Genomic DNA, 18,027 nt, shown 5'->3' with positions numbered 1-18,027 from the left:
CTCCCACTAGTGGAAATATCCTCTCCACATTCACTCTATGCAGGCCTTTCACTATTCAGTAAGTTTCAATGAGGTCCCCCCTCATCCTTCTAAACTCCAGTGAGTATAGGCCCAGTGCCGTCAGATGCTCATCATTGGTTAACCCGATCATTCCTGGGATCATTCTCGTAAACCTCCTCTGGACCTTCTCCAACGCCAACACATCCCAAAACTGCTCATAATACTCCAACTGCAGTCTGACCAGTGCCTTATAAAGCTTCAGCATTTCATCCCTATTTTTATATTCTAGTCCTCTTTAAATAAATGCTAGCATTGTACTTGCCTTCCTTACTACTGATTAGACTTGCAAATGATCTTGTTGGGAATCCTGTACCAGCACTCCCAAGTCCCTTTGCAGCGATGTTTTCCAGAGATGCTGTCTGACCTGCTGAGTTACTACAGCACTTTGTGACCTTTCAATTTGTTAAATGTTAATGGTTTTTTTGGAAGACATAGAGGTAAATGTAGACCAGAAAAGACACAAAGTGCTGGAGTAACTCAGCAAGTCAGGCAGCATCCTTGGAGAACATGGATAGGTGATGTTTCGGGTCGGGACCCTTCTTCAAACGATATTATTATCTGATTTAACTGGATAGCACGCAGTTTTCACTGTAACATGTGGCAATAATAATCATAAACCAAAATCCCCCAAATACTTCCATATGACTAAAGAAATAACTGTCCCTCTGAGAGTTTACATTTTCAGAGTTTTTATTTCAGATTTCCAACAGCTGCATTTTTAAATTAATTTCTAATTACTCTCCATGCCTGGTTAACTTGTTATACTGTGTAATAAAATCAGCATTAGAGAATATTGACGAGAGAAACTCTGAGCCTCCCTCTTGGCAATCGATGGCACTGGACTTCCGGTTACTAACCGTGACTGGGACTACAGCCCCCAGGATGCAGTGCGCGGCGGCTGGCCTTGCGCATGCGTGGTCGTGCATCCAGCCTGAGGAGGCCGGTAGTTGGGGGGTCGACTGGCGGGAGGTCCGGGGCTGGGTGGCGATAGCCAGGCCACAGGTAGCCGGCCGGGCCGGGCCGGGCTGGGAGGGAGGGAGGGAGGGAGGGAGGGGATAAGGAGATAAGGAGTAGTTCCTTCCTTAGTTAGTTAGTAAGGGAGGGAGAAGTGATGAAGGGAAGAGGATGCGAGGGAAAGAGAGGATGATGTGAGGGATGTGGAAAGGGGTGGGGAGGGCAAGGGGGCTGGGGATAAGGAGTAGTTCCTACCTTCCTTAGTAAGTAAGTGAGGGACGAGTGACTGAGGGAGGGAGTGATGGATGTGAGTGAGGGAAAGCAGATGATGTGAGGGTTAGAGAGGGTGATGTGAGGGTTAGAGAGGGTGATGTGAGGGTTAGAGAGGGTGATGTGAGGGTGAGAGAGGATGATGTGAGGGTTAGAGAGGGTTAGAGAGGGTGAGGGTTAGAGAGGGTGATGTGAGGGTGAGAGAGGGTGAGGGTTAGAGAGGGTGATGTGAGGGTTAGGGAGGGAGATGTGAGGGTGAGAGAGGATGATGTGAGGGAAAGAGGAGGATGAGGGTTAGAGAGGGTGATGTGAGGGTTAGAGAGGGTGATGTGAGGGAAAGAGAGGAGGATGTGAGGCAGGAAGGGGCTGGTGGTGGTGGATTGAGGATGATGAGATGGTTAATGAGGGGAGTGGAGGATGAGGGGACTGGGGACTGTGTGAAGGAGGGATGACCATGTGTGGGGAGGCTTGGTGGAATTGGGAGAGGTGGTGATGAAATTGGGTATCGTCTGTGACTATTCTGACACATTGAATCCTGGCCAATCCCTCAGTCGTATGAAAAGGCTCCCAGTGATTCCAGCCTTCCAACAACAGGGAGAAATTGCTTTCTAAAGATGTGTAGAAAGGAACTGCAGATGCTGGTTTATACCAAAGATAGACACAAAGTGCTGCTGGAGTAATGCAGCGAGTCAGGCAGCATCTCTAGAGAAAAAGGAGAGGTGAGGTTTCAGATTGGGACCTTTCTTCTGACTGAAAATAGAGGGCAGGGAACTGGAGGTAAGAAAAGGCCAGAAGCCCTGCTGTGTTCTGGCCTTTTCTTACCTCCCCTTTCCTCTACTTTCAGTCTGAAGAAGGGTCCTGACCCAAAATGTCACCCATCCATGTTCTCCAGAGATGCTGCCTGACCCGCTGAGTTACTCCAGCACTTTGTGTCTTGCTTTCTAAAGATATAATCGTTTGTGCTTTCATTTGTCTAGATGACTCGTGTTGAAGGTTTTGATTGCTGATGTGATTTATTTGAATCATTCTCACCTTGCAGTTGGCAGAAGACATGGGCACGGATGAACACGTGAGGGTCACATCTCAGAAGAAACCAGGCTTCCTGGATCGTCTTGGCGACACCACGGTGGGAATGCTGGTGGGATTGGCAGCCTTCCTGCTCTCCTTCTACCTCCTCTTCACAAATGAAGTAAGAGTTTAGTTGAGGGCTAATCTCTAATCCATGTGTGGTACTCTGTATGGGGCAGGTTACAGTTCCTTGTGCTTATTCTACCCAAAGCAGAAAGTCCAGGAGTCGTCACCCCAGGCGATGCCGAGAGTAGAGGGGATTTCATTCTCATTTGCACCAGGACTGGACCTGGGCAGTGTTCACCACTTTTGTAATCTACTTTGTTCCTGGGCGTTAGAGTTGTCGAACCAGGCCGTGATGCAACCAGTCAGTCTCTCCACCGTCTGTGTATCCTGCCATCTTTTCACTTCTCATTTTATTTATTGTTGCCTGTATCATTAATGCACGTAGTTAAGGGGCCCATATCTGAGGATGGATGTGCTGGCATGGAGAGGGTCCAGAGGAGGTTTACGAGAATTATCCCGGGGATGATTGGGTTAACGTGTGAGGAGCATTTGTCGGCTCTGGGCCTGTACTCGCTGGAGTTTAAAAGGATGCGAGGGGATCTCATTGCAATACCAAACAATGAAAGGCCTGGATAGAGTGAATATGGAGAGGATGTTTTCACTAGTGGGAGAGTCTCGGACCAGAGGGTACAGCCTCAGAATAAAAGGATGTTCCTTTAGAATGGAGATGAGGAGGAATTATTTTAGTAAGAGAAGGAAATCTGTGGAATTCATTGCCACTGTTGTGATGGCCAAATCTTTGGCTATTTTTGAAGCAGAGATTGATAGGTTCTTGATTTGTAAGAGCATCAAAAGTTATGGGGAGAAGGCAGAAGAATAGGGTTGAGGAGGAGAAATAGATCAACCATGATCGAATGACAGAGTATGCTCGATGGGCTGAATGGCATAATTCTGCTTCTGTGTCCTATTGGCTTATGTTTACTGTTCACTTTGTGAGCTTCATGCAAATATACTCCAAAGATGTGCAGGTTAATTGGCTTTAGGTAAAATTGTAAATTGTCCATAGCGTGTAGGATAATGCTAGTATATTTGTACGGGTGATTGTTAGTTGGCATGGACTCGGTGGGCCGAAGGGCCTGTTTCCGTGTTATTTCTAAAGTAAAGTTTAAAGTCAAACAATTTAGATTTAATCTCCCCCTGGTGTATTTTGACAACAAATGAATCTGTTGTCTATTTGGGAAGGGCTGGGCCATTTGTTGTGCTAAAGTAGTTATATGAATGCATGGCCTTAGTGCTGGGTGCATGAGCTTCCTCTATTGCAGTGGTGTCTTAGTTGTATCTGCTCTCCACGCAGGGAAGGTGTGTGCGGACACAGAAGTCCCTGGACGAGGGCCTCTCCCTCGTTGTCCCCTTGAGCGACATCTACAGCCCGATGCCGCTGAATGACGGGAAGCTGGTGCACTTGACGGGACCTCTCATGACGACACAGGTGAGTGGCCACCATGTTGTCCCCTGCGACTGATGGTTCGAATCCCACACAGGATGGGGGAGGTATTCAGATGAGTGGTAAAGATGCATGTTCCTCGGGCGTATAGGCTTGTGGTATAACGTGTGTCATGTCCCCCCTGGTTATCAAGGCTCCACTGTTCTTATTCCTTGGGCATCTTCATGCCTGACCTCATCGACACATCAACCTCTCACCCAAGTTCAACAGCTGCAGTCTAGACCACAGTTGTGCCAGAGGCAAGTCTACCGACCTCCGAACAGCCCACACTGACTCCTGGTGTAGTTCAGAGAAACAGCACGGCAACAGGCCCTTCGACCCACCGAGTCCATGTCGACCATCGATCATCTGCTCACACAAGTTCTATGTTATCCCACTTTCTCATCCATTCCCTACACACTAGGTGTGTAGGAAGGAACTGCAGATAGACACAAAAAGCTGGAGTAACTCAGCGGGACAGGCAGCATCCCTGGATAGAAGGAATGGGTGACGTTTCGGGTCGAGACCCTTCAGACTGAGAGTCAGGGCAGATGAAAACACAGAGATAAGGAGGGTAAGATGTGGAAACGGGACTTAAAAGGAGATGGACATCAAGGAAAATGTAGAATAGATCATTGTTTGCTAGGAGAAGTTGACAACGAAGCATACAGAGATAAAATGTAATCAGGGTGACAGTCAGACTGGTCGGAGAACTGGGCAGGAGGAGGGACAGAGAGAGGGAAAGCAAGGGTTACTTGAAATTCAAACCACTGGGGTGAAGCTGCCCAAGGCAACTCGGTGACCCCTGACTTTAATCGCTCCTGTCAGCGGTCATGCCGTAGGCTTTCTAAGCTCTGGGCTCCGGTATTCCTTCCCTAATCCTCTCTCTTGCTTTCCTCCATTGAGATGTTCCATAAAGGCCGGAGACACGAGGGACTGCAGATGCTGTAGCTCAATGGGATAGGCAACATCTATGGGGGGAATGGACAGAACACGTTTCGGGTCAGAACCATTCTTCAGACTAGGGTTTTTAGATTAGATCAGCGTTAGTCCAGATAGGCATCATTGTTGGCACGGACAAGGTGGGCCGAAGGGCCATTTCTGGTGCTGTACTGTTTTATGTTGTTACATTCCTTAAAGCCAACCTTTTTGTCTTTAGACTTTAGAGAGACGGCGTGGAAACAGGCCCTTCAGCCAGTCAAGTCCACGCTGACCAGCAATTACCCCATACACTAGCACTATCCTACACACGAAGGACAATTTACCATTTGCAGAAACCAATTAGCCTATAAACCTGGACGTCTTTTGAGTGTGGGAGGAAACCGGAGCACCCGTAGAAACCCCAGGCAGTCACCGGGAGAACTTACAAACTCCGTACATACAGCACGGTAGTCAGGATCGAACCTGGTCTCTCGTGCTGTAAAGGCAGCAGCTCTAATGTTGTGCCATTTGTGCCGCCCCAAATTGTCTTCCTGAATATCTCCTTCGTGCATTGATATGAAGGATTGGGGAATATCAAGCCCCTGAGAATCACGCTGATCTGTTGGCTGTTCCAGGCGCTGTGTAAATGCAGAGTGTTGTCACTCGGTGGACCTTGGCCTGTAGACTGTTATCCAAGACGTTCCAGCAAGATGTCTTCCTGACGGCCGTTGTGCTTCTTTCTCCGCAGCCCCTTTACGATCCAAACTACGGCATCTCGCTCCACGTGGTGAAGCTACAGCGGCGGGCTGAGATGTACCAGTGGGTGGAATATGGAGACTCGAGGTTAGTAGGTGGGCGATCGGTGACGGCTAGGGCGGGGTGTGGTGGGTGGGATGGGGAGCAGGGCCTGCGACGCATGGCTTCCACTGCACCGGCCGGGGGTGCAGTGGGAGGGCAGGGGTGGCCGATCAGTGTGAGTACTAGACGCATCCTTCATACTCCAGGCAGTCCCAGCGCACCCAATCAGATGTGATGACTGTGTGTGGGAAATCGTGTCTCACTAATCTGTCTTTGAAGAGATTACCGAGAGGATTGAATGCCGGAGTAACTCAGCGGGTCAGGCAGCATCTCGGGAGGGAAGGAATGGGCGACGTTTTGGGTCGTCTCAACCCGAAACATCACCTGTTCCTTCTCCCGAGATGCTGAGTTACTCCAGCATTTTGTGTCTACCTTCAATTTAAACCAGCATCTGCAGTTTTTTTTCCTACCAAGAGGATTGACGTGGACAAGACAGTATTTACGTGGACTTCAAGTGCCATACTAGAATGTAGAACAAAGATCAGCACAGGAACAGGCCCATTGGCCCATAATGCCTGTGCTGAATATGATGCCATTATAAACTAATCTCATCTGCACTTGTTTGATGTTCTTAACTCCCTCAGTTGTTGTTATTATTGCCACACGCACTGAGGTACAGTGAACAACTGTTCTGCGTGCTATCCAGATAAAGTACCCATACATGAATATAATCATATGTAAGAACATAGAACAATACAGCGTAGGAACATGCCCATATCCCTCCCTCCTGCTTTACATTTCACTCCTGATCTGACACCCTTTTTCTCCTTCTCACCTTCAGCCTTTGTCACTTACTCCACCCATCTGCCAATCACCCCCTCACCTGTATCCACCTATCACTCGCCAGGCTTTGCCCGCCCCCACCTCTCTTTACCAGCTTTCCTCCCCCTACTCCATCAGCCTGAAGAAAGGCTCCAACCCGAAACGTCGTCTGTCCATTCCCTCCACAGATGCTGCCTGACCCGCTAAGTTCCTCCAGCACTCTGTGTTTACCCCATACATGAGCGGAGCAAGGAAACGGTGCAGGTTAAAGTTAGAGCTGCAGGGAAAGTGCAGATTTAAAAAAAGTGCAGGGGTCGCATAAGGTAGATTGGGAGATCGGGAATGCATCCTTAGCTGAAGATGTTTTGGTTTTATAACTTCGAGATCCCAGGTGAGAGTGGAGTCTTAATCACTCCAATTTTATCCAGGGATTACGAAGAGAATGGTGAAAAGAAGACAGAGACCCGCTATTCGTACAGTAAGTGCCATTTTCTCTGGCTTATGGGACGCGTGCAGTGGCTGAAGGGCGAGAGCTGACTGACCGATGGCCTAACCCTTATTCTTAAACTGTGGCCCCTTGTTCTGGACTCCCCCAACATTGGGAACATGTTTCCTGCCTCTAACGTGTCCAACCCCTTAATAATCTTATACGTTTTGATAAGATCCCCTCTCATCCTTCTAAATGCCAGTGTATCCAGAATCCCATGTTTCCTTTTACCCCCACCCTTCCACCCATATCGCTTCCTCCTGCTTTACATTTCACTCCCCCTCTTTCCTTATCTGACACCCTTTTGTCTTCTTTTCATTTCCAGCCTTTGTCCACGCTCTCCACGGATGCTGCTTGACCTATTGAGTTCCTCCAGCACTTTGTGTTCTGCTCAAGATTCCAGCATTTGTAGTTCCTTGTGTCTCTCCACTATCTCTTGCCTTCTTCTCTTGTTCTTCAGATACCGAGTGGCAGTCCAAGGTTGTCAACAGCAGGAACTTTGATCGGGAAATTGGACACAAGAATCCAAGGTAAGGATGTGGTACATTTAGTTTCAGTAATTAGTTTTGAGTGTAGCAATGGGGAGGTCATGTTGTAGTTGTACAAGACATTGGTGAGGCCACATTTGGAGTATTGTGTTCAGTTTTGGGCACCACATTATAGGAAAGATGTTTCAGATGCTGTTGTTGCTTGAAAGAGTGCAGAGAAGATTTACCAGGATGTTGCCAGAACCTGAGGGCCTGAGCAATAGGGAGAGGTTGAGCAGGCTAGAACTCTATTCCCTGGAGCACAGGAGGATGAGGGGTGATCTTATAGAGATAGATCAGGAAAAGTCTCAGAGTCGGGGAATCAAGAACTAGAGGATATTGGTTTAAGGTGAGGGTGGGGAAATATTTAATTGGAACCTGAGGGGTAACAAAGGGTGGTGGGTATATGGAATGAGCTACCGGAGGAGGTAGATGAGGCAGGTACTATTGGAGCCTTTAAGAAACATTTAGACAGGTACACGGATAAGATAGATTTAGAGGGATATGGGCCAAACGCAGGCAGGTGGGACTAGTGTAGATGGAGCATGTTGGTCAGTGTGGACAAGTTGGGCCAAAGGGCCTATTTCCCCATTATGACTGTGAATCCATGACAAAGAGAAGCTGTGATGGGACCAGTTGACCAAAATAGCAGAGAGTTGGACAACGACGTACAGGTATGTAGGTTAATTGACTGGGTAAATGTAAAAATTGTCCCTAGTGTGTGTAGGATAGTGTTAGTGTGCGGGGATCGCTGGGCTGCGCGGACTTGGTGGGCCGAAAAGGCCTGTTTCCGCGCTGTATCTGAAATATGAAATATGAAATAAACCCAACACTGGGCACCTTGCAAGTTCCCAGTCCTCGGGTGCTGTGAATCCCCTGAAGTGACATCTCTCCCTGACCAATGATGGTTCCCTGGGCATTCAGAAAGCTGGAGGAGAACTTGTGGTGTTCAAGACTAGGCTGTGGGGTGTTAAATGAATGTAATGGGTACAAGGTATAGGAACAAAAAATAGTGACAACAAAATGTAATTACTGCACGGGGTAGAGGATTCTAAAGCTGGAGGGCACAGTTTTAGACAGGAAACTGCATGGAAACAGGCCTTTCGGCCCACAGAGTCTGTGCTGACCGACTATCACGCAGTGCACTAGCACTATCCTACACACACTGGGGGCAATTTACTATAAACCTGCTTGTGTTTGGGATGTGGGAGGAAACCGGAGCACCCAGAGAAAACCCATGTGGTCACAGGGAGAATGTGCAAACTCCACACAGACAGCACCCATAGCCAGGATCGAACCAGGGTCTGTGGCGCCACTGCGCTGCCCTGAAGTGCAAGTTGATAAGTTCAGGGTGTTGTTGGCTGTCTCGTCATCAGCTGTCGCCCACAAAACCCTTTTGTCGTTCCTGCCCCCCAGTTCCATGGCCGTCGAATCGTTCACTGTGGTGGCTCCTGTCGTTAACCTGGGCAACTTCTTCCTCTCCAAAGGTGAGCACTCTTCTGATTCTGGTGACTAAATTCAGGGGGGAAGAGAAGTCTAAGAAATGGAGCGAGATCAAGTCACAGACCGGGGGGGGACGGGGGGGGACGGCAAGGTTCAGGAATGGTGGCACAGGAACTGTAGGAAAGCAGGAGTCGGCCCCTTGAGCCTGCCCGGCCCATCACAGGTGCTGATCTCCCAGCCAGCATCATCACAGTCCCACACCACCCTGGCCACGCTCCCATCTCGCTGCTACCATCGGGAAGAAGGTACAGGAGCCTGAAAACCGTGACCTCCAGGTTCAAGAACAGGTGGGGCATGTTGGTTGGCATGGTAAGTTGGGCCGAAGGGCCTGTTTCCATGTAGTGTGACTCTATAACGGCTGTGTCCCTGCAACCAGCAGCCACCCACCCATTGTACCTGAGCTTGGCTTGGTTGTCTTTATGTACAGCATTATCTGATCTGTTTGGATAACATGCATAAAAAAGCTTTTCACTGTACCTTGGCACACGTGACAATGATAAACCTGAACTTCACACTAATCACAACTCTATCTTGGCAATGAACCACTATGGACTTTGCACTCCTGAACCGTCCTCTCGCTAACTCGAGAGCAGTGCTGATCTCCCAGCTACCTCATTGGAGATCTTTGAACTCTCTTTGATCGGACATTGTCTTGCACTGAATATTGTAGCCTTAATTCTTTATCTGTACACTGTGGAAGGTATGATTGTATTCATGTATTCAAAAACATTCATTGAATTGATTAAAAGATATAACATGGAAATAGGCCCTTCAGCCCACCGAGTCCATGCTGACCATCGATCTCCTGTGTCATACATTCATGTATAGTCTTTTCTTTGACTGGATAGCACGCAACAAAATCTTTTCACTGCACACGTGACAATAATAAACTAAGCACTATTGTGGCTCTATGTACTTTAATTTTTGAACTATCGTAGTCTGGGTAACTGACAATTTAAGATATATATATATAAATTTGTCGAATTGTTGCATTTAATGTGCCTGTAAAGCTGCAGCAAGTAAGAATTTCATCGTTCTGGTGTGTTAAATAGATGGTTAAACTCTCTCCTTGTTAACTTTAAGGACTAATTGAGAAAATCCAGAGCTTTAAGAAGATTCCACTGTCCAAGTTCGAGGCACCCCATGCTGATATCACTGTGCTAGATGATTACTTCTACCACAGCAGAAACCCCAGGAGTCCAGAGGTAAGCAGTCAATCACTGGCACGCACCGTGAATGGGGTCAGTGCCTTGTTGCCGGGATCTCACTGCCTGTTTGCCCTTGTGTTAGGGCCGCACAGTGACACAGCTGGTAGAGCCGCTGCCTCACGGCGCCAGTGACCTGGGTTCGATCCTGACCCCGGGGACTGTCTGTGTGTGAGTTTACATGTTCTCCCTGTGACTGCGTGGGTTTCCTCAAGGGTGCTCCAGTTTCCTCCCACATCCCAAAGACGTGCAGGTGTGTAGAGGCCCCAGGGGGAGAGAGAGAGAGAGAGAGAGGCACCACAGGGAGAGAGCCCAAATTGGCCTGTTGTAAATTGCCCCTTGTGTGATGGGAGTGGATGAGAAAGTGGGATAACATAGAACTAGTGTGAACGGGTGACTGGTGGTCGGCGTGGACTCGGTGGGCCGTAGCGCCTGTTTCCATGCTGTGCCTTTCAATCAATTAGATGATTTTGAAAAGATAGTCCTGATATCCACCTCTGACTGCCCATGACCCTGCCTGCCACTTGTGGAAGCAGTTTTTGGTGAAAGTCAGCTGTGATTTCAATGATGGCCAGCATGGATTTGAGGGGCTGCATGGTCTCTGGCTGCTCCCAAACAACTTGGACAGCTTGGATGAGGTTTGTGGGGGCGGGGAAGCTGCCTAACGCGCTGTGGAGGGAAACCTCTGCTCGGGGAGTGAGAGGGGGCGGGGCAGGGGAGTGAGTGGGAGGTGGGAGGGGGTGGGGATGGGAGATGGGAGCTTGGTCACGAGGAGAGAGGTGGTGGGAAGATCAGTGCAAACTGCTGCTCTCCTTTCCCCAGGTTGGGGATGTCCGTGTGTCCTTCCATTACGCGGGGCTGAGCGGCCAGTGGTCCTTTCTGGGGCCGCCCTACACGGTAGGCCTGTCTATGACCCCCTCCCTCCCTCCCTCCCTCCCTGTGTCCCTCCCTTCCTCCCTGTGTCGCTCCCTCCCTGCCTGTGTCCCTCCCTCCCTGCCTGTGTCCCTCCCTCCCTGCCTGTGTCCCTCCCTCCCTGCCTGTGTCCCTCCCTCCCTGCCTGTGTCCCTCCCTCCCTGCCTGTGTCCCTCCCTCCCTGCCTGTGTCCCTCCCTCCCTGCCTGTGTCCCTCCCTCCCTGCCTGTGTCCCTCCCTCCCTCCCTGCCTGTGTCCCTCCCTCCCTCCCTCCCTCCCTGCCTGTGTCCCTCCCTCCCTGCCTGTGTCCCTCCCTCCCTCCCTGCCTGTGTCCCTCCCTCCCTGCCTGTGTCCCTCCCTCCCTCCCTGCCTGTGTCCCTCCCTCCCTGCCTGTGTCCCTCCCTCCCTGCCTGTGTCCCTCCCTCCCTGCCTGTGTCCCTCCCTCCCTGCCTGTGTCCCTCCCTCCCTGCCTGTGTCCCTCCCTCCCTGCCTGTGTCCCTCCCTCCCTGCCTGTGTCCCTCCCTCCCTGCCTGTGTCCCTCCCTGCCTGTGTCCCTCCCTCCCTGCCTGTGTCCCTCCATCCCTCCCTGCCTGTGTCCCTCCCTGTGTCCCTCCCTCCCTGCCTGTGTCCCTCCCTCCCTGCCTGTGTCCCTCCCTGTGTCCCTCCCTCCCTGCCTGTGTCCCTCCCTCCCTGCCTGTGTCCCTCCCTGCCTGTGTCCCTCCCTGTGTCCCTCCCTCCCTGCCTGTGTCCCTCCATCCCTCCCTGCCTGTGTCCCTCCCTGTGTCCCTCCCTCCCTGCCTGTGTCCCTCCATCCCTCCCTGCCTGTGTCCCTCCCTGTGTCCCTCCCTCCCTGCCTGTGTCCCTCCCTCCCTGCCTGTGTCCCTCCCTGTGTCCCTCCATCCCTCCCTGTGTCCCTCCCTCCCTCCCTTTGTCTCTCTCCCCCCGTGTCTCTCTCCCTATGTGTATCACCCTCTCACTCTCTCTCCCTGTGTGTGTGTGTGTCTCTCTCTCTCTCTCTCTCCCCCTCCCTGTGTGTCTCCCTCCCTCCCTCCCTGTACTGTGGCCTGAGTGTCAGTGTGTGTGCCTGTCCACAGGTGACGGTGGTGGCTCGCCAACAGACCAACGCTCTGGCCGCCTACCCCACGCGGGCGGGGAATCATCTGGAAATCCTGTACGAGGAGCAGCTCTCAGCCACGGTCAGTGACGGCACGGTTACCGGCCCCGTTGGGTGTGCCACTGGCCGCAGAAACCCCTCCCCTCGCCAACTCCCCCCACTCCAGCTCTCCATCCCACCCCCAAACCATCGCCAACTCTCCCCTCCCTCTGCTCATCAACATTCCCCCCCCTCCCCGTCACTGTCTCCATCTACCCCTCATCACCATCCCCTCGTCTGTCCATGTGCGCGTGTGTTGGGGCAGGGCTAGGCCACGGGGGAGGTCATATCATAGCGTCACACAGCACGGAAACAGCATGACCCTTCAGCCCAACTCATCCATGACATCCAAGATGCCCCATCTGCACTCATCCCACCTGCCTGCGTTTGGCACATATCCTTCCAAACATTTCCTATCCATTTACTTGTCCAAGTGTCTTTTAAATGCTGTTATAGTCCCTGCCTCAACTACCTCCTCTGGCAGCTCGTTCCATCCACCCACCACCCTCTGTGTGGAAAAAGTTGCCTATCAGGTTCCTATTACATCTTTCCCCCTCTCACCTTAAACCTATGTCCTCTGGTTCTTGATTCCCCAAATCTTGGTAAGACTGTGCATTCACCCTATCTATTCCCCTCGTGATTTTATACACATACATCAGATCACCCCCGGCCTCCTGTGTTCCAGGGAAAGAAGTCCCAGCCTCTCCTTATAATTTAAACCCCTCCGTCCTCAAATCTTCTTTGCACCTTTTCCAGTTTAATGACATGGTTCCTGAAGCAGCATAATCAGAACTCTGAGCTGCGTATGTGGTTTGACCAATGTCGAGTACAGCTTACTTTAGTACATCATGTGGAAACAGGCACTTCGACCCACCGAGTCCATATCGACCAACCATCACCCCATTCACTAGCACTATCCTGCACACTGGGGACCATTTACAGAGGCTCTCTGGGCTGGGCTGCGTGACTCTCTCTCTCTCTCTCTCTCTCTCTCTCTCTCTCTGTGTTGCAGGAGGTGTTTGAGAGGGAGCACGTGGCCAACTCCACTCTGACCTGGGCGCTGCGCTTCGCCGGCTGGCTCCTCATGTTCGTCGGCCTCAAGCTGATGGTTCGCATCCTGCACACTCTGGGTGAGTCTCTCTCTCTCTCTCTCTCTGGCGTCGCAGCCTCACCGCGCTGTCTCCCCGCCGCCTCGTGTGGGCCGCTGACTCTACCAGGGGACTCTGCCACACAACATAGCCCAAAGGCTGGCAGGTGGGACTCGTGTAGATGGGGCATCTTGGTCAGCACGGAGGAGTTGGGCCTGTTTCCGTGCAGTGTGAACCTATTTCTCTAGAACATAGAACAGTACAGCACAAGAACATGCTTTCTGACCCACAATGTTTGTGCCGAACGTGATACCAAGTTAAACTGATCTCATCTGCCTGTACATGATCCATGACCCTTCTATTCCCTGCACTCCCATGTACTTCTATCGTACCTGCCTCCACCCCCATCCCTGATACTGCCTGCCAGGCCCCCACCCCTCTCTGTAAAAAAAAAAACTTGCCTCACACATCCCTACTTGTGTATAAAATCATGAGAGGAATAGATCGGGTAAACGCACGGAGTCTTTTGCCCGGAGTAGGGGAATCGAGAAGTAGAGGACCAAAGGGTGGTGCATATATGGAACGAGCTGCCGGAGCAGGTAGTTGAGGCAGGTACTATGACAAAGTTTAAGAAACATTTAGACGGGTACATAGGTTTAGACGGATATGGGCCAAACACAGGCGGGTGGAACGAGTGTAGATGGAGCACGTTGGTCGTCATGGACAAGTTGGGCCGAAGGGCATGTTTCCAAGCTGCATGACTTAAACTTTCCCCTCTCACCTTATAGCTATGCCCTCTAGTGTTGGACATTTCCACCCTGGGGAAAAAGGTTCTGGCTGTCTAGCCTAGGGTCTCGACCCGAAACGTCACCCATTCCTTCTCCCCAGAGATGCTGTCTGCCCTGCTGAGTTACTCTAGCTTTTTGTGTCTATCTTCTATGCCTCTCATAATTTTATATACTTCTAACAAATCTCACCTCAACCTCGGACGTTCCAGAGATACAATTAATCTCTTGCTCAGTTGAACACGGCGCAGGAGGCGGCTGCTCTGAGCACTGGACCAGTTCCGACATTTACTGAGACTGGCAAACAGCATTACTGCAGTGCTGGGTGTCAGAGAGGGGCACAAATCACTGGAAACTCAGCAGGTCAGGCAGCATCCATGGGGAGAGAAAGGGCGAATGTTTCAGGATGCAGATACCCCACCAGATTAGGGAAAGAGAACAATGTCTGCTGAATATGATGCCAAAACCAACTCTTATCTGCCTGCACATGATTGATATCCCTCCATTCCCTGCATATCCAGGTACATAGATAGATGGATACAGGCCAAACACAACCTAAACACTGCTTATCTAAAAGCCTCTTCAAAGAGAAAAAAATAGTTTTAAGTTGTAGAGATCCTTCCATAAGCTAAAGTACTGTCTGATTCACCTCTACCCCATTGTGGACTTGTCTCTAGAACTGATGCATTACAATGCATTCTGGCTCTTCCTCTTTGCTCTACCTATGTACTTGAGTTTGGGTTGGTTGTATTTATGTCCAGTATTATCTAATCCATTTTGATAGCGTGCAAAACAAAGCTTCCCACTGTACCTCAGTACACGTGACAATGATAAACCTAAACCTTCAGACATTCCTGGAACTGCAGATACTGGTTTATACCAAAGATAGCACTCCAGCACTTAGTGTCTGTCTTTGGGTTTGTAGGATAATGGGCTTCTGTAAATTGTCCCTAAAGTGTAGGTGGAACTAGTGTTCATTGGTCGGTGCGGGCTGAAGGGCCTGTCTGCAGCTGTAACTCTAAACTAAACCCTTCTCTCTTTCTGCCCCTTGCAGTGGACTGGCTGCCGATTGTCCGTGACCTGGTCAGCCTGGGCCTGACAGTCTTTGCGCTGTGCGTGGCCACTTCACTCAGCTTGCTGACGATGGCCGTGGGCTGGGTCTTCTACCGGCCGCTGCTGGCCCTGCTGTTGACATTGCTGGCTCTCCTCCCCATTCTGATGGCGAAAGCCCGTGACCGGCCCAAGACTTTGTGAGCCCATCAGCGGTCACTGGCCCGTGGGTCTGTCCACCTCCACTGTGCAGTGCCTCACTGGCCCGTGTGTCTGTCCGCCTCCACTGGCCCCTGGGTCTGTCCACCTCCACTGTGCAGTGCCTCACTGGCCCGTGGGTCTGTCCACCTCCACTGTGCAGTGCCTCACTGGCCCGTGGGTCTGTCCACCTCCGCTGTGCAGTGGGTCTGTCCACATCCACTGTGCAGTGTCTCACTGGCCTGTGGGTCTGTCCACCTCCACTGTGCAGTGGTCTACCAACTCATGGGTCTGGTCTACCAACGCACTTTCTTTGCTGCCGTGTCTATTCCATGTCCACTGTTCCCATCCATCTGCACATCTCCACTGCGCCGTCTCCATCACAGATCCGTGGGTCTGGCCCACAAACACGCCTCCACCATGCAGTGGTCCATCACTGGGCCACAGTCCCATCCGCCTACACATCTCCGCTGCTGCCACCTACACATCACCGCTGCTCCACAGTCCCATCCGCCTACACATCACCGCTGCTGCCTCTGTCACCGGCTGATCCCGGTAAACCACTGTACCAAGAAAACCTACAACCGCCCCCTACCTTGAAGCCCCTTGCTTATATTCAGTGGCGAAGGGGCCTGGACTGATCTATGCTGACCAGGACCACGGTCACCTGTTGGTGTTGTACCGCCGGCTACCAATGTCCCGACGACATCTCACTGGATGCAGGGCAGCTGCTGAGAGTTTGGTCACGTTTGCTCCTTCATTCGGGTTCCAGTTCTACGAGGGGTTGGGATATTATGGGCAACTTTTCTTAAGAAAAAAATAAAACAATCAATGTATTGCTGGGTGATTCTCGTTGACAGCCGCATTTAAGATGCACTGGTGCTTCACATCCAGAAATCCCTGCTGCATTGCAGCACCCAGACTGCAGCTGCTCCAAGGGACCACTCGTACCCACACCCAGCGGAGATCTGGGGTACTGGCAGCGTACAATGTACTGGAGGAACCCGCATAAAGTGAATACTCAGTCTCTTTTTCCCAGGCTCGTGGAATCAAGAACCAGGGACAGAGGTTTAAGATGAGAGGGGAGAGGTTTAACAGGAACCCAAGGGGCATCTTTTTCCACACAGCGGGGGTTGGGTACAAAGATTTGCTGGAGGAGACACAATTAGTTTAAAAGGCACACCTGGACAGGTACATGGATAGGAAAGGTATGAGGGATATGGGCTGAATGGGGCGCCTTGGTCGGCATGGACGAGTTGGGCAGAAGGGCCTGTTTCTGTGCTGCATGACTTGTTGGAAGGGAGATTTCAGTCATGTGGATACGACCCACCCTCTCCACCCCAGCCGACTTTGCATTTAATTAAAGTCCAACGAGCTTTAATACGAATCAACACTTTATTTTTTATTTTTGCAATAGTAAAAAAAATGGTTTTAACCAACTGATCGTTGCTGCAGTGAGCTGGTCGGTCAAGCAGCCAGCGGTATGAGAGAGTGACGGGTGGGGATCCTATGACCAGCGTGGCCTAGCAGGAGAGATAGTGCCCCTCTACCAGCCTGGTGGCAATGCTGGGCTGAGGGTCCACCCCAATGCCCCGCAGGGTGGCGACGCACAGATCCATCTGCCATCCCCTGCCCCGGGGTGCCCACACACAGGGAACCTGGCCAGAGACCGGGTGTGATTACGGTGAAACCATGACCACAGTGACCTCAGCCGCACGCTCTGGCGGGAAGAGGCATTCCGATGCCGGAATTTCTGGGACGTGGCCTTGAATATACCGGGGTGTCTCCCCTCCTGTCTGGCTCACAGCTTCTCGAATGGGAAGAGGTGCTTCTCCTCGCCTCGTTTCAGCCTGAGGCTCTCCCTCCTCTCCCCACCCTGTCGGTTGAGGGGCCAGGAAGAGGCAGCGTCCTTGACTGGGGTCGATTCACTGGGACCCTCTTCACAGTAGCCGGCGTCCCCCGGCCCAGAGCCCTGGACGAGAAAGCACACACAAACACTCAATACTTGCATCTGTTTCTGAGGAAGGGATGGGGAATGAGTTCCTCCAACTTTTATTGATCCAGCTGAACACACAAAGTAGTGGAGGAACTCAGCAGGTCAGGCTGGAAATGGACAGACGACGTTTCAGGTCTGGACCTCCTTCAGACTGAGGGATCAGGTCTCCAAACATATTGTAGCTATGTAGGAAGGAGGGGGGGGGGGGGAGGACAAAGCCTGGCAAGTGACAGGTGGGGGTGGTTGGGAGATGGGTAGAGTGAGTGAAGGGGTGGAGGGGTTAGAAGTAAAACGAAGACAAAAGGGTGTCAGATTAGGAGAGAAAATAAGTGAAATGTAAAGCCAGCAGGGAGTGTTACGGGTGGAAAGTGGGAGGGGATACAACAGAGAGTGGTGGACGCTGCCAGGTCCATCACAGGTACTGACTGACCTACCCACCATCGAAGGGATCTACAGGAGACGCTGCCTCAAATAGGAAGCCAGCATCATTACAGATCCACACTCGCTGCTACCATCGGGAAGAAGGTACAGGAGCCTGAAAACCGTGACCTCCAGATTCACGACCAGCTTCTGCCCAGCAACCATCAGGCTCTTGAACACTGCACAACACCAACCTCAGCAACTGTGATCTGAGGACTGTGTCTTTGGCCAGAGATGGGGAGAGGTGTAGAGGCCAGAGGGGGGTCACAGTGATGGGGAGGGGCGTCAGGGACACGGGGGGGGGGGGGGGGGGGGGGGTGCA

At 51.4% G+C, this 18,027-nt stretch overlaps 2 protein-coding genes across 2 annotated transcripts in view; one reads left to right on the top strand and one right to left on the bottom strand.

Annotated features, from left to right (window-relative positions):
* The first annotated feature begins 970 nt into the window (after positions 1 to 970).
* On the top strand, positions 971 to 16,700 carry tmem43 (transmembrane protein 43). Its single transcript, XM_078414274.1, is given in 13 exon segments — positions 971 to 1,009; positions 1,012 to 1,062; positions 2,324 to 2,473; positions 3,713 to 3,847; positions 5,511 to 5,605; positions 6,811 to 6,860; positions 7,330 to 7,399; positions 8,813 to 8,883; positions 9,983 to 10,104; positions 10,927 to 11,001; positions 12,110 to 12,211; positions 13,181 to 13,298; positions 15,096 to 16,700. Coding segments are annotated over 13 exon segments (1,278 nt in total). The 3' UTR covers positions 15,296 to 16,700.
* The window catches only part of xpc (xeroderma pigmentosum, complementation group C), a 20,596-nt gene continuing 19,262 nt past the window's right edge, over positions 16,694 to 18,027 (bottom strand). Inside the window, exon 13 of the mRNA XM_078414273.1 lies at positions 16,694 to 17,261. Within this exon, the coding sequence (XP_078270399.1) occupies positions 17,091 to 17,261 (171 nt within the window). The 3' untranslated portion in view covers positions 16,694 to 17,090. The remainder of the gene's footprint in view (positions 17,262 to 18,027) is intronic.

Source organism: Rhinoraja longicauda, chromosome 17 (genome assembly GCF_053455715.1).
Source record: "Rhinoraja longicauda isolate Sanriku21f chromosome 17, sRhiLon1.1, whole genome shotgun sequence".
In the NCBI taxonomy this organism is placed as follows: domain Eukaryota; kingdom Metazoa; phylum Chordata; class Chondrichthyes; order Rajiformes; family Arhynchobatidae; genus Rhinoraja; species Rhinoraja longicauda.
The sequence above is the reverse complement of the archived record's forward strand: the minus strand, read 5'-3'. Positions and strand labels throughout refer to the sequence as shown.